The sequence below is a fragment of the Ranitomeya variabilis genome, chromosome 3, assembly GCF_051348905.1.
Source record: "Ranitomeya variabilis isolate aRanVar5 chromosome 3, aRanVar5.hap1, whole genome shotgun sequence".
Lineage (NCBI taxonomy): Eukaryota > Metazoa > Chordata > Amphibia > Anura > Dendrobatidae > Ranitomeya > Ranitomeya variabilis.
In genome coordinates, this window is record NC_135234.1 from 510,795,094 (window position 1) to 510,808,787 (window position 13,694).

General features: G+C 47.5%; 1 protein-coding gene across 3 annotated transcripts in view; it reads right to left on the bottom strand.

Annotated features, from left to right (window-relative positions):
- Positions 1-9,413: 9,413 nt before the first annotated feature.
- Positions 9,414-13,694, bottom strand: part of LOC143816490 (cytoplasmic FMR1-interacting protein 1) — a 124,924-nt gene continuing 120,643 nt past the window's right edge. For all 3 annotated transcript variants that reach the window (XM_077296930.1, XM_077296932.1, XM_077296931.1), the window contains exons 29-31: positions 12,509-12,747; positions 10,509-10,656; positions 9,414-9,980 (exon numbers count right to left, since the gene is read on the bottom strand). In XM_077296930.1, coding sequence (XP_077153045.1) covers positions 9,816-9,980; positions 10,509-10,656; positions 12,509-12,747 — 552 coding nt within the window. In that variant the 3' untranslated portion in view covers positions 9,414-9,815. The remainder of the gene's footprint in view (positions 9,981-10,508; positions 10,657-12,508; positions 12,748-13,694) is intronic.

A 13,694-nucleotide genomic window follows, 5' to 3' on the forward strand; every position in this document is an offset into this window, starting at 1 on the left:
CCAATACAAGTCTATGGGGAAAAAACGCATCCAGCAAAAACTTGCTGGATGCGTTTTTTCTGAAAAAAGACGTTTTGAGACGTAATGCAGTTAACGCTAGTGTGAAAGTAGCCTTACTTGGAGTTATATTCTGTTGTTTAAGTGTTCCCTTTATTTTTTTTGAGCAGTGTATATAAATAATACAAATAGTATTAAACAAAAAATACATAAATATATAAGGATGCTGCATATATCAAGCATCAGACATGACATGGAACAGAGAATACCACATACAGTATGGACCCCCAAGAATTGATGTGTCAAAATATTAGATTTTTGTGGTCATTTCCATGTGTTCAATGGAAAAGCATTCTTTGGACAGATGTAGCTAAGATCAGCCTGTACCATAATTATGGGAAGAAGAAAGTGTGGAGAAAGCTTGGAACGGTTCATGATCCAAAGCTCACCACATGGTGGAAGCAGTGTTATGACATGGGCAGGCATGGCTTCCTATGGCGCTGGGTCACTAGTGTTAATTTGATGTGACTGAAGACAGAAGCAGCCGGATGAATTCTGAAACGTACAGGGTTATACCTTCTGGTCAGATTCAACCAAATGCAGCAAGGTTGATTGGACGGTGCTTCACACTACAGATGGACAATGACCTAAAACATACTACGAAAGCAACCCAAAAGTTGTTTTTGTTTGTTTTTTTTTTTTAAGGCAAAGAAGAAAAGATTCTGCAGTAGCCGAGTCAGTCACCAGATCTGAATCCCATCGAGCAGGCATTTCACATGCATGGGTTATAACTCTCCTCACTCTGACATACAAGGCTTGGCTTGTTTCTCTCCACAAGGAGAAATGTTACCCCTCCTTAGACCTCAGACCAGAGCCTCCCACCTAGCCAAATCAGATCTCAGTATTGCCCCTCATCAGTGCAAAAGTATGTGTCTGCAAATTGAGATTCTGGTTTGGCTTTTATCCCAAGTCATATATTGCAAGGCTCGTTAAAGAGTTCATATTGACTTTTACAATTATTGCTTCCAGTAGGTGGCACTAGTGTTCTATTCCTTGTCCTCTCTGAGGAGGCAATTTGCTTACATGCTTATGGCAAAAATTAAGCAAAAAAGACCCACAAACAAGCAATAACTGAAGTAAATGCCTGGCAAAGCATCGCAAAGGATCAAACCCAGCAATTGGTAATGTATATATGGCTTCCTGACTTCAGGCAGTCATTGCATGCAAAGTGTATGTACATCCTTGTACACTTCTGAAAAGACGAACTCTACTGCAAAAGAGCATAAACTGATTCCATTTGACCTTTTTTGTCACAGAATCTCTAAGAAACAACGTTTAGACTGTGTCTTAAACGCTTCAACGGATCCCGATGCTTTTGAAATTGTTTTTAAGTGACATGTTGTACTTTACATTAGTGGTAGCCTTGGGCCGATTATTTTTTGCGTTTATATGTAAAAATATAAGGATATTGGCAAACATTTTGAAAATTTCCCAATTTTCAAACTTTTGTTTTTAAGGGCATAAAAATTATTTTACTCTGTCGCCTCATTGGGGGACACAGGACCATGGGTGTTATGCTGCTGTCCACTAGGAGGCGACACTATGCATAATCTGAAAAAGATTAACTGTGGCTCCTCCTGTGCAGTATACACCCCTGGACGGCATCAGCCTTCTCCAGTTTTTGCTTAGTGTCGCAAAGGAGGCACACCTAAAGATTTTTACTCCGTTTCCCGACGGGATTACAGATGAAGAAAAGAGGGTCTCCTGTGAGACCCCCGGCATGGCTCCTTCCTCGGCCCCCTATTATGGGGTGCCCAGTTGAAGTTGAGATGGCTATTCCCCATGCTGCTCCTTCCCCAACCTCTCGGGTGTTGGTTCGAAGTCGAGACCCCCCTCCTTCCCCAATTCCTTTTGGTCTCTGGGTTGAGGTCGAGGCGAGGATAAAGGCCCCTGAAGGTGTGTGACAAAAGCACCCTCCCTATCCCCCTCTGGGGGTATTGGGTTGAGACACCTCAGGTAAGGCCTGTACAGGCAGCATCCTACAGCTCCCAGCAATGGGCCAGCACACTGCGCCTGCATCCAGGGACCCCAGCCCAGCTGCGGGCTCCTGTTGGGGCCGGGGGGAGTGCAGGCAGGCATGGCACATACAGACACAGGGCTCCCTGCGTCCCTGTCTCTGCGGCAGCACCAGCTCTATACTGCCTCAGGGGGACCCCAGTCGGGCTCCCCCTTCCGCTTATAGCCCCACCGCCATCCTGCCTTCAAATCCGGAGGGGTCCGGTTCAGATCCGACCCCCTCCCGGACTTTCGCGCCGGCCTGGAGCCCTTCTGGGCCTCAGGCATCTAATTTAGGCCCCGGCTTCGGCCTAGCTGAAGCAGCAGCCTCCTCTCCGCCCCCCGGCCCGCCCCCCGGATGACAAATATGACACTCTACAGTGTCATACAAGGGGCGGATCGAGACAGAAAGGGCGGGTTTTTTATAGCCTTGCCGCCTTTTTCCAGCTCTCCGCCCCCTTCTCCTCCTCTCTCCTCTGTCTCTGCAGCCATTTTCGGCTGCAGATTAACCCTGCATCTCCCGGTCTGCAGGACCAGGACCAGGCAGCCAGTCTCCGGGGGGCACAGGACTGTGGATTTTCGGCGCTGGACCTAGGGGTACACTGGTGGGGTAAGATCACAGCTGGGTTATCTTTACTCAGCTGTGAATCCATATTACCTATAAGGCTCCCCTGTAGGTTCTCTACCCCTGTAAGGTCCATCTGCTGGCAGCACTTCTGCACTCTGTGCACTATGCCGGGCTCAAGGTCTAAGAGAACCAGGCAGAACTGCTATTATGCATTCTGCACAGCCTGCGGGACCGCTCTCCCCAGTAGTAGCACGTACCCGCATTGTCAGAACTGTATACAAACTACTGTGTCACAGCCTCAAGAAGCCCCTGCCAATGCCTCGGTGTCTAATGCCACGCCGGAATGGGCTACTCAGTTATCGCAATCTATGACGCAGTCTATAGATAACCTAACTTCCACATTGCTTCAGGCTCTGCAGGGTCATGCCCCGGCTATGACCGTTACCCAACAACGGGAGAGCTTGACTCAGGAACAAGATGACCCTGGCACACCCACGTCTAGGTCACGACGCAAGCGGATCCATAGATCAAGTCCATCTGCGTCATCCCATAGCACACGGTCATCCCCCTCTAGGGAGAGACACCGTTGCTCCAGGTCATCTAGACCGTCCCATTCCGGGGACAGACAATGCAGATCTCCGCAATCCCCAACCAGAGAAGGCCTCCTCCCCAGCTCACCCAGCAGGGGACGCCTCAGTGATACACAGGATTCGGAAAGCATCTGCGACTCTGACTCAGACAGAGAAACTGAGGGGTCCCTGATCCCAATCCCTCCTAGCAATACAGCGCTAGTTGAGGACATAATATCGTCCATCCATCGGGTGCTGGACATTTCTGATCCGCCACCAGTGGCCCCAGAACATCAGATTTCCTTTGAAGGACCTCTGAAGCCGCCTAAGGTTTTTTCTAACCACCCAGAGTTTAAGACGATCCTTAAAAAACAGCTCTCACAGCCTGAGAAAAAATTCGCTAATTGCAAATATCTGGAGGCGAGGTACCCCTTCCCACAGAAGGACACCAAGGAATGGACAGATCAACCTGAAGTGGATCCCCCAGTCTCCAGGCTAGCAGCACAGACCCTCCTTTCACTGCCAGATAGCTCAACCCTAAGGGACGCAGCAGACCGGCAGGTAGAACGCATGGCTCGTTCAATTTTCGAGGCAGCAGGGGCATCCTTGGCTCCCGCGTTCGCCTCAGTTTGGGCTGCCAAGGCCATCCTGGCCTGGGCAAACAATTTACAAGCCTTCCAAGCATCCGCTCCTGAACTGTCGGACCAAGCGGTTCAAATTGCTGTTGTAGCAGATTACATGCTCCATGCAGCTCTGGATTCAGCAAGGGGAGTCGCGGGGATAGCATCAAACGCCATCACGATTCGGCGTATCTTCTGGCTGCGGGAATGGAAAGCGGACGCAGCCTCAAAGAAGTCCCTCACGCACCTCCCCTACCTCAGTGGGAGACTTTTCGGTGAACAGTTGGACACTATGATATCCAACGCCACAGGGGGTAAGAGTACTTCTCTTCCCCAACTGAAACCTAAACGCACTTACAAGAAGCGTAACCAAACTCGATTCCGATCCTTTCGGAATTCCTCCGGCTGGTCCGTCTCACGTCCAGTACAAAATCGTAACCGTTCCCCACGCAGGGACAACTCACGATCGACGCAAAGGTCGGACAAGACCTGGCAGTCAAAAGCAGGCCAGTCTAAGCCCAGAGGAGGAAAATCTCAGACCTTCTCCTCCTCATGACTCACGGACTCCGGAAGACACCACACCAGTAGGCGGCCGACTTTTGCTCTTTCATCAAGTCTGGCTGCCTATTACAGAAGACAGGTGGGTCACGGAACTAGTGTCTTCCGGATACAAAATAGACTTCACCTCCAACCCACCGGACCGGTTCTTCCTCCCTGTCCCCCCAAAACCGCCAGCCAAGGCTCGAGCCTACCACCAAGCGGTCTCCTCGCTTTGTCAATCAGGAGTCATAGTACCGGTACCCACGACCGACCGCTTCCGAGGGTTCTACTCCAATCTGTTCGTAGTTCCCAAGAAAGGAGGCAGCGTACGGCCCATACTAGACCTAAAACAGCTCAACAAATATGTACGGGTCCGTCATTTCCGCATGGAGTCCCTTCGGTCCATCATTGCGTCCATGGAGAAGGGAGAATATCTCGCCTCCATAGACATACAAGACGCATACCTGCATATACCCATTGCACCTGCCCATCAGAGGTTTCTCAGGTTCGCAATAGGCCAGGACCACTACCAATTCGTGGCTCTCCCCTTTGGACTCGCCACGGCTCCCAGAGTGTTCACCAAGGTCATGGAAGCCACCATGGACGTCCTGCACTCCAGAGGCATAGTAGTCGTTCCATACCTGGACGATCTACTCATCAAGGCTCCCACCTTCAAGGACTGCGAGCTCAGCGTCTCAATCACAACCGATACTCTCAGTCGCATGGGTTGGTTAATCAACCTACAAAAGTCATCACCAACCCCGAGTCAGTCCCTGACCTTCCTGGGAATGTTATTCAACACCTCCAGGGGTCTAGTGCTCCTTCCCAAGGACAAGGCACTGGCTCTCCGACTAGCAGTTCGCACCCTCCTCCGCAAACCCCCTCGATCTCTCCGGTTTGCCATGAGAGTTCTCGGCAAGATGGCAGCGGCAATAGAAGCTGTCCCATTTGCCCAGTTTCACCTCAGACCTCTCCAACTAGCCATTCTCAAGTCCTGGGACAGGAATCCCTTTTCTCTCGACAGGGAGTTCCAGCTAACGTCGTCAACCAGGAGGTCCCTGCACTGGTGGCTCAAGCCAACCTCGCTAGCAAAGGGGAAATCCTTTCTCTCAGGTCAATGGAAGGTCCTGTCCACCGACGCGAGCCTGACGGGTTGGGGTGCGGTGCACCTACACCACAGGGCACAGGGCAAGTGGTCCCCAGCGGAAGCGACCATGCCCATCAACATCCTGGAAATTCGTGCCATCCTACTGGCATTGAGGGCCTTCCATCACTTACTGGCAGCCTCTCACATCAGAATACAGTCGGACAATGCCACGGCTGTGGCATATGTGAATCATCAAGGGGGGACCCGCAGTACCCAGGCGATGCGGGAAGTGTCACATATCCTCCGCTGGGCGGAGGACACAGGGTCGGTTCTTTCGGCGGTCCATATTCCAGGTGTGGACAACTGGGAAGCAGACTTCCTCAGCCAACAAGGAATAGACTCGGGAGAGTGGTCTCTCCATCCCGAAATTTTTCAACAGATCTGTCTCCGCTGGGGGACCCCGGATGTGGACCAAATGGCATCCCATTTCAATGCCAAGGTCTCCAACTTCATTGCCAGAACACACGATCCGCGGTCGCTCGGAGCAGACGCTCTGGTTCAGGACTGGACCCAGTTCCAGCTTCTGTACATTTTTCCACCTCTCCCCCTGATATCCAGAGTGGTGAGGAAGATCAAACAAGAGGGAGTTCCAACCATCCTCATTGCACCGGACTGGCCCAGACGCACATGGTACGCCGACATCGTACAACTCACAGCAGACGCCCCTTGGCGTCTCCCCGACCGCCATGATCTTCTATCACAAGGGCCGTTCTACCACCAGAACTCAGGGGCTCTCAATTTGACGGCGTGGCCCTTGAGACCTGGGTTCTAACCCAGGCAGGGCTCTCGGCAGATGTCATTGGAACCATGATCAGAGCACGGAAACCAGCCTCTGCCAAGATTTATTACCGTACCTGGAAAGCTTTCTTTACCTGGTGCGAATCTCGTGGCCAGATCCCACTCCCTTATTCCATACCCAAAGTACTTGGTTTTCTCCAATCGGGTCTGGAGGCCAAGCTGTCCTTGGGCTCGCTTAAGAGCCAGGTGTCAGCCCTCTCAGTGCTTTTCCAAAAGCGCATTGCTACCAAGCCGCAAGTAAGGACTTTCCTTCAGGGGGTTTCCCGATTGGTTCCCCCCTACAGACGACCACTAGAAACGTGGGACCTCAACCTGGTCCTGACAGCATTGCAGGAACCACCCTTCGAACCTCTTAAGGAGGTCCCGCTCCGCCTTCTTTCCCAGAAGGTGGTTTTCCTGGTGGCAATCACCTCGCTACGCAGGGTGTCTGAACTGACAGCACTCTCCTGCAGACGGCCTTTCCTGGCATTTCACCAGGACAAGGTAGTTCTTCGTACGGTCTCATCCTTCCTCCCGAAGGTTGTGTCCGACTTCCACCTCAATGAGGAAATTTCACTACCATCCCTTTGTCCGGTTCCGGTTCATAGAGTGGAGAAGGCTCTGCATACGCTTGACCTTGTCAGGGCTTTGCGTATATACGTGTCTAGGACTGCGTCCTTCCGGAGGTCTGATTCCCTTTTCCTCCTTCCGGAAGGCGGCCACAAGGGTATGCCAGCTTCCAAAGCTACTCTTGCCAGGTGGATCAAATCCACCATACAAGAGGCGTATCGCCTTAAGAATTCTCCTCTTCCAGCCGGTATTACGGCACACTCTACACGGGCGGTAGGGGCCTCCTGGGCCATTCGGCACCAGGCTTCGGCACAACAAGTGTGTAAGGCGGCCACTTGGACTAGCTTACACACGTTTACTAAACACTACAGGGTTCATACCCAGTCCTCAGCGGACGCGAGCCTGGGTAGACGTGTCCTGCAGGCGGCGGTGCCCTAAGTGTACGGGCCTGTCTGCACAATATTCGTCCATTGCTTCCCACCCAGGGACTGCTTTAGGACGTCCCATGGTCCTGTGTCCCCCAATGAGGCGACAGAGTAAAGGAGATTTTTGTGTACTCACCGTAAAATCTCTTTCTCTTAGCCTCTAATTGGGGGACACAGCTCCCACCCTGTTGCCCTTTCCGGGCTGTTGTAACTGTTGAGTTCTCATATTGTTTCTTGAGCTCGTACATAGTTGCCTTCTTACAGGCATAATTATGTTATTCATGTTACGTTCCTCCTACTGCTTTTGCACAAAACTGGAGAAGGCTGATGCCGTCCAGGGGTGTATACTGCACAGGAGGAGCCACAGTTAATCTTTTTCAGATTATGCATAGTGTCGCCTCCTAGTGGACAGCAGCATAACACCCATGGTCCTGTGTCCCCCAATTAGAGGCTAAGAGAAAGAGATTTTACGGTGAGTACACAAAAATCTCCTTTTTTTGTTACAGAGTTAGAGGGGTTACATTTTCTCAGAAACTTCTCATGTTTCCATCAATTTATAAAAAAAAAAGTTTTAAGGACCACATACATTTGATTTGAGTTTGAGGGAACCTATTGATCTTGCAGATATCGACAGGTTCAGCTGACAGTCTAATGTGTATGAAGTCACCTGCCGACTGATGTTCGGAGGAAATGTCAGTATCTTGCATGTCTGACTATAAAAGGTATCAACCACTGAGGACTCTCAATTCTAAATATTTTTGATGTCTGACTACTGATTGTATTGTTCTTCCGGAGATACGCTAACGGCTGACACGTTTATCATTGGCTTTCTCATCGATAATACAAGAGCTGTCGGCTGAATGATCGGCTGACAGCCATCTAATGTGTATTGCCAATCTGACAGCAGGTTTTTGCTATGTAATCTGAGATCAGCATTATGTAGGGCACAAGACCCTGATTCCAGGGATGTGTCACTTATTAGGCTGTGTGCTGTGGCTTCTATGCAGTGCGTTATCAGCATGAGATTAACACTGCCGGACTGCAGCTCACACGACCAGCAGTCAGGGTAGCATGTGTAACCCCCACACCACTGAGAGCAGTTTGCTCACAATGTGCAGAGGAAGCTGCCAGTCAGGGGTGTGAGCAGGGTTATACACAGAGTAGAAGACTTACTGTAGCTCTGCTACATCAGACAAAACCAGTATTCTCTGAAAACTACACCAAGTTACACATCCCTGGAATCAGGCTTTCTTCTCATTTGTTATGCTGCTCTCAGATTATATAGCAAACACCTGCTGACAGATTCCCTTTAACAAATTGTTAATATTTTGACGCTCCAGTGTTATTTTTGCCAACGAGAAGTTGTTACTCTTACAGACCTATTTAGGCAAGGACAGCATTGTGACACCTTTATAGAGTTAGGCTACGTTCACATTTGCGGTCGGCGCCGCAGCGTCGCCGCATGCGTCATGCGCCCCTATATTTAACATGGGGGCGCATGGACATGCGTCGCACTTGCGTTTTGCGCCGCATGCGTCCCGGCGCAGAGGACGCAGCAAGTTGCATTTTTGCTGCGTCCAAAATCAATCAAAAAAAGGACGCATGCGGCGCAAAACGCACCGTTGTGCATGCGTTTTTGTTTGCGTTGTGGCGCCGACGCTGCGGCGCACAACGCAAATGTGAACGTAGCCTTAGAGCAGGTATCATTGCATACAAGCAATTGGAGGTGTGGGCATGCTGTAACTAAAGCCCCAAAAAGTAACTAGTTCTATATGTTAATCTCATAAAAAAAACTATTTGCCAAAAGTGTAACAAATGTACAGGTTGTCTCTTCACATGAAAAGCAATTTCCTAGTGACAACTCGGCACACAATGGACACAAGACGATGCCCGGGCGGACCCTACTGACTCATGGATCAGCTGGACATGCCTGCTCTTTTTCTTAAACATTGGGGTACATATAGTGCCATTTTTGCTTCCATCATGGGTGACAGAATCTGGGACAGGACAACTGAGAGACGTGATCGGAGCCCTTGAGCACTGTTGGAATACATTTTTGTTCTGTACAGTCACCAGTTGGCACTGCTCACTTTTTCATTTTTAGATAACAGCCAATGGTTGTTAGAGGCAAAAAAAAGCCAGCCATAGGTTAATATAAACTTTTATTGAAAATTTCATGAGGAATGGTTGATTATTGGAGATTACAATTTTACAATTCATAGAGATACAAGTACAATAAGATCCCAATAATTACAGCGTTATGCATCCTTATCCCCAAATGTGAAAATGATTTCTAAAGAGAGAATTACAGGTGGAACTGGTAGTGTTATACAGCAGGAATACACTATTGGAAAAATAATTTACTATGCAGACATTACAAAAGTGAGCGGAGAGTAAGCACTGTAAAGCGTCCCTCGTCTTCCCTCTGCAGAGGACACCCTTGTACTGAGTATTTAGAGCTCATCTTTCCTGGTTATTCGGATCAAATACAGTATGACAGTCATTATACAGTGGTAATGCCATGGAGATATTACAGTGAGAAAAGCCTTAGTTGCTGGCCAGTGACTGGTGAATGGGCGGCTGAAAGCATCGCACGTGTTCTACAGATGTATTTTCTCCATCTCCAGACTTCAGGTACTTATCCAAAATTGAAAAGATCTCATCATTAATGATCTGGAACTTACGGATACGTTCAACCATTTTCTTCAAAGGCTGTATAAATAAAATCAAGATGGTTAATTACAGGCGCAGTAACAGGTAAGATCTTGTGCTAGTAATCTCAAGTACCACCACTTCCAAGAGAAGATCACAAGACCACTGGGGTTCACAAAGGGCATTTCACTTCTGACTATCTATTAGTGATACAAGCGGATCTACCACTTGCCCCCACCCCCCTGCCAACTTTTACTAACTGGGCACAACACTCTTCTCACCAGCATGTCTGCCCTACAGAAAAGTGGACAAGCATGCAGGCTGCCGTTCAGAGGTACAGGAAAAAAAACAAGCATTCTTAGTACTTCTATTGCCAGTGGTTGGTCAGGAAGGGAAGAATTCTTTCACGGCTACTATTGGGCATTCATATATCTTCTGATCATGTCAGTCAGCCACATCCACAATACTATATCACAAGTATGGCTGTAAAACTTGTGTTTGGTGGGTGGAGATGAGGAGCTCTGAGATGTCTTAATTCAGAGAAACCCCAAGATACCGCTGAGTTAGCATATCCAGTAGTTCACCTACCACGCTCTTGATGATTTCATCTTTGCCGTCATGTTTCTGCACCTTTAGCAGATGATAGCAGAAGTCCATGACATCAAATCGTCTGTGTTGTCCTAGGAGGACAATGATCATGCACCCGGCCCAGTGCAGTCCATCACCGAAGCACTGCCTGTAAGAGCAGGAACAAGTCTTTAACACATTGACATGTGGACATTCAGGATGGTGGTTAGAATTGTGACACTGTGAGGACAATGACCGATGTCAATGTGGACAGGTCTAGGTGTTCTGTAAAAACCAACATTAGGTGTAAGATTAACACTGGTTTTATACAAAGTCATGTGGCTGATTATTAATAAGGGAATTAAAAGAGAACCTGTTTTCACTATTAAATACCCAATGTATGTAAAGGCGCTTTACTGCTGACTACATTCTCACCTTGTAGAAATCTGTTTTGATGTTTTAGAGAAATCCACAATGTGCTAACCTGATCCGTAGTATTATACATGTTAAGTTGATGTGTTTTCAAAACACACGTATATGGTTGTATATACGGTATATGATCGTTTCCTGAAGAACAAGAGCCTATCACTTTGAAACGCATTGCATAAAAAGCGCAAGGTAATACATTTCTTTGGATTGACGTCTTCAATAATCGGCAGCGCAGAGGTAGCCACAAATTCTCCAGTGACCTGTCAGTCAGAGAGAGGTGACAGGGAGGCAAGGCGAGCTGGAAGTGTAGTGCCTGCCCCATTGCACTTGTGGCTCATTATCATACAATTTTAACTATGAATTTCTCTAAAACAACAAAACAGATTTCTGCAAGGAAGGTAAGGGTTTGGTCAGCATTAAAGTTACTTTATAAACATGCCATTACTTTGGGGTATGCAAACCTGATGATAGGGTCTCTTAAGTTTTGTGATAGTCAGTTATTTAATGCCAACAGCAGAATCTGATCCCACTGGGCATGCAAAAAAAAAAAAAAAAAAGTTTAAAGTTTCTATTTTATTGAGCGAAAAATTACTCCTATTTGGAAAACCCATCTAACGAGTTGGTGACATGATGTTGTGGCTCTGACTAATACATCTAAGTATTACAGGTTCTCCTCCTCTTCGTGTAACCTTCCTCACAGTTCTTCAGTCCATATAATGGCTGCTGGTGGAGGTGCATGCCACCATACCCATCAGTCTACTCCAATGGAAAAACACTGCATGGGATAGTTTACCCCCTTACATGAAGGAGCCTAAAGAACAGGTTTGGTACATGAACTTGAAGCAGGAGGTCCATGTCTGCCTCCAGCTCCGCTCTTCTCCTCCGAACAGAATTTTTTTTTTTTTTAAACCTAAAAACACAAGTGGTGCCAAAGTTGTGCCCCTCATGCACAAATCCAGGGCCCATAGCTACATGTAGCGTTTTCCTGAACTGGAGAGAAACAAATTAAAAACAAAAGCAGGTAGATGTACGCAAGTTGTTAAAGGGTTGGGAGGTAAAAGGAGCTAAGGGCGTTGCATCTACATGCATACCTGACGGGATACGAATCCCATCAGCAGGTATTGCGCATGTGTCCCAGCTTAATAGGTCAAGTACAAGATACCTGCCAGGATGTGTACACGATTAGCTGGTATGTGAAAACATGATGTTATCACCACCAATTGACTCACAAGGCAAAACAGTGCCACGAGATAAAACTTTTTTTTTTTTTTACTTTAAAACCGTAAAACTGTAGAGAACCATTAGACATTCATCAGTCAGCTATACGGGGAAAAAAAAAAATCACATTTAATCCTGAGCAATGAGAAATCCGTAGCAGAAATTGCCACAAATTGGTGGATTATCGAGCGGCCCTATTATGGCTCAGCAGCCAGGTGCATGTTTTACAACAAACACTACATATTGGTTCCTGACAAAATCAGAACATCCCAAAAGCCTGATGTTTGAAACCTTGAAGCACGCAGACTAATCTCCACATATAGATAAATATGAAGGTGCACGGTATATGCGGTAAGTATCGGAGTGCAGCTTACTCTACGGTAAATTCGTGTGCGCCCACTGGGATGCAGTAGACAAACTGCATAGCACTCCAGAGGCGGTGAAATTCCACACACTCATCCACATGCATCACTCCGTTGCTGGGCAGAGGTCCGCGCCAGATGGCATCATCAAGGAAAGTGCGCACCCTGGTAAGAATCACTTCAAACATCGACAGGCCGCAGCACAGACGCTCTTTGGTCAGCAAATCACCTTCTCTTGCAATGGCAATTTGCTGCAATAGACAGAGGGAAAACATTACAAGACATTTATAATTTTCAAGCACCCAAGAAACCCAAAGAGAAGAGCTACAATTTCTTTCTAATTTAAAAACGTAAATGTACTTTATTTGAATTTTATGTGATAAACTAACACAAAGTAGCAAGTATTTGTAAAGTGTAAGTGAGATGATGCATGGTTTTCTAATTACTTTAAAAATATAAATCTGTGACGGTGACATGCATTTGTATACAACCCCTTGTAGTATGATACCCCTAAAGTCTTCAGATGTTTGTATGAGAACATTAGGGATCAAACAGCATCACGAAAACTAAGGAACACACCAGATATGTCAGGGATAAAGTTGAGGAGAAGAGTAAAGCAGGGTTAAGTTATAAAAAAAAAAAAAATAGCCTAAGCTCTAATCATCTCATGGAGTACTGTTCAATCCATCATCCAAAGTATGGCACAACTGCAACCTACCAAGACATGGCTGTCCACCTAAACGGACATCCCAAACAAAAAGAGCATTAGCGAAGCAGCCAAGACGTTCATGGTCACTCTGGAGCAGCTGCAGAGATCCACAACTCAGGCGGGAGAATCTGACCACAGGACACCTATTTGTCATCTTATTCCACAAATCTGGACTTTATGAAAGCGTGGCAAGAAGAAAAGCAAGCCACAATAAGTCCTGTTTGCAGCTTGCAAAAAGCCATGTAGGGGACACAGCTAATTTGTGGATAAAGGTGCTCTGGTCAGATGAGACCAAGGTAGAACTTTTTGGGCCAAATGTAAAATGCTATGTGTGACTGGCAACAAACATTGCACATCACCCTGAAAACACCAGTCCCACGGTCAATCATGGTGGTAGCAGCATCATACTGAGGGGATGCTTTTCTTCAACACGGAAGGGGAAGCTGGTCAGAGTTGATGGTGCTAATTACTGGGCAAGCCTAGAGACAA